Source organism: Sinocyclocheilus grahami, unplaced genomic scaffold (assembly GCF_001515645.1).
Source record: "Sinocyclocheilus grahami isolate Dianchi unplaced genomic scaffold, SAMN03320097.WGS_v1.1 scaffold5793.1, whole genome shotgun sequence".
NCBI classification, from domain to species: domain Eukaryota; kingdom Metazoa; phylum Chordata; class Actinopteri; order Cypriniformes; family Cyprinidae; genus Sinocyclocheilus; species Sinocyclocheilus grahami.
Genome location: NW_015510384.1, coordinates 9410 through 10089, shown reverse-complemented (window position 1 = coordinate 10089; position 680 = coordinate 9410). Strand labels below are relative to the sequence as shown.

At 38.5% G+C, this 680-nt stretch overlaps 1 protein-coding gene across 1 annotated transcript in view; it reads right to left on the bottom strand.

The window, feature by feature from the left end:
- Positions 1-674, bottom strand: part of LOC107577344 (protein FAM149A-like) — a 2593-nt gene extending 1919 nt beyond the window's left edge. Inside the window, exons 1-3 of the mRNA XM_016263430.1 lie at positions 646-674; positions 478-572; positions 128-307 (exon numbers count right to left, since the gene is read on the bottom strand). Of these exons, the coding sequence (XP_016118916.1) occupies positions 128-307; positions 478-536 (239 nt within the window). The 5' untranslated portion in view covers positions 537-572; positions 646-674. The remainder of the gene's footprint in view (positions 1-127; positions 308-477; positions 573-645) is intronic.
- Between the last annotated feature and the right edge of the window lie 6 nt (positions 675-680).

Genomic DNA, 680 nt, shown 5'->3' with positions numbered 1-680 from the left:
TCTTTTGTTATTTTAAAGCTTTCTGTTTGTGTTCCACAAAAGAAAGAAAGAAAGTCATATGGGTTTGGAACAACATTTGAACAGTTCCTTTAAACTCTTTAATCATGTGTGCACAGTTACAGCTCACTGTCTAGTTCCTCGTAAGATTTGGCTTCCGTTTGCCATTAGGTTGTGGTACATCCGAACCCTGCCACTCAGTCTGGGGAGTCTGCGCTGGGCTGCGGGTTTCTGTATGAATATACCGGACCCTCTCAGAGCCTGGGTCTTCACACACATCAACTCATTTGCTCCATCATCTGGATCATACCTTAAGAGGAGCCAAGACAGATCAAGTTGTAGGTCTTCATTTGTTTTCATATTGATTTATCAGCAGTTAATATATTCCTTAATTCTGCTCCTTATTAAATTGTCTTAGAAAAATATAAATAGCATTTTTGTAGGGTTAGATATTAACTTTCCAAAATCCAAAAGACTTACAGCGCTCTCTCACTAAATTCCTGATGCCTCTGTTGCAGTGGCTTTGCTTGGATTGTCATAACACCATTTAAATTAATCTTGTAGGCACTTGACTCCTGACAGAAGAAATGACACATTAATAATATGAAGACAAAGTAATAATCAGGACATGTTTTGGTAAGTTGTCACCTGTACATTATTGCTGCATGTTGACAGGAGTGTGG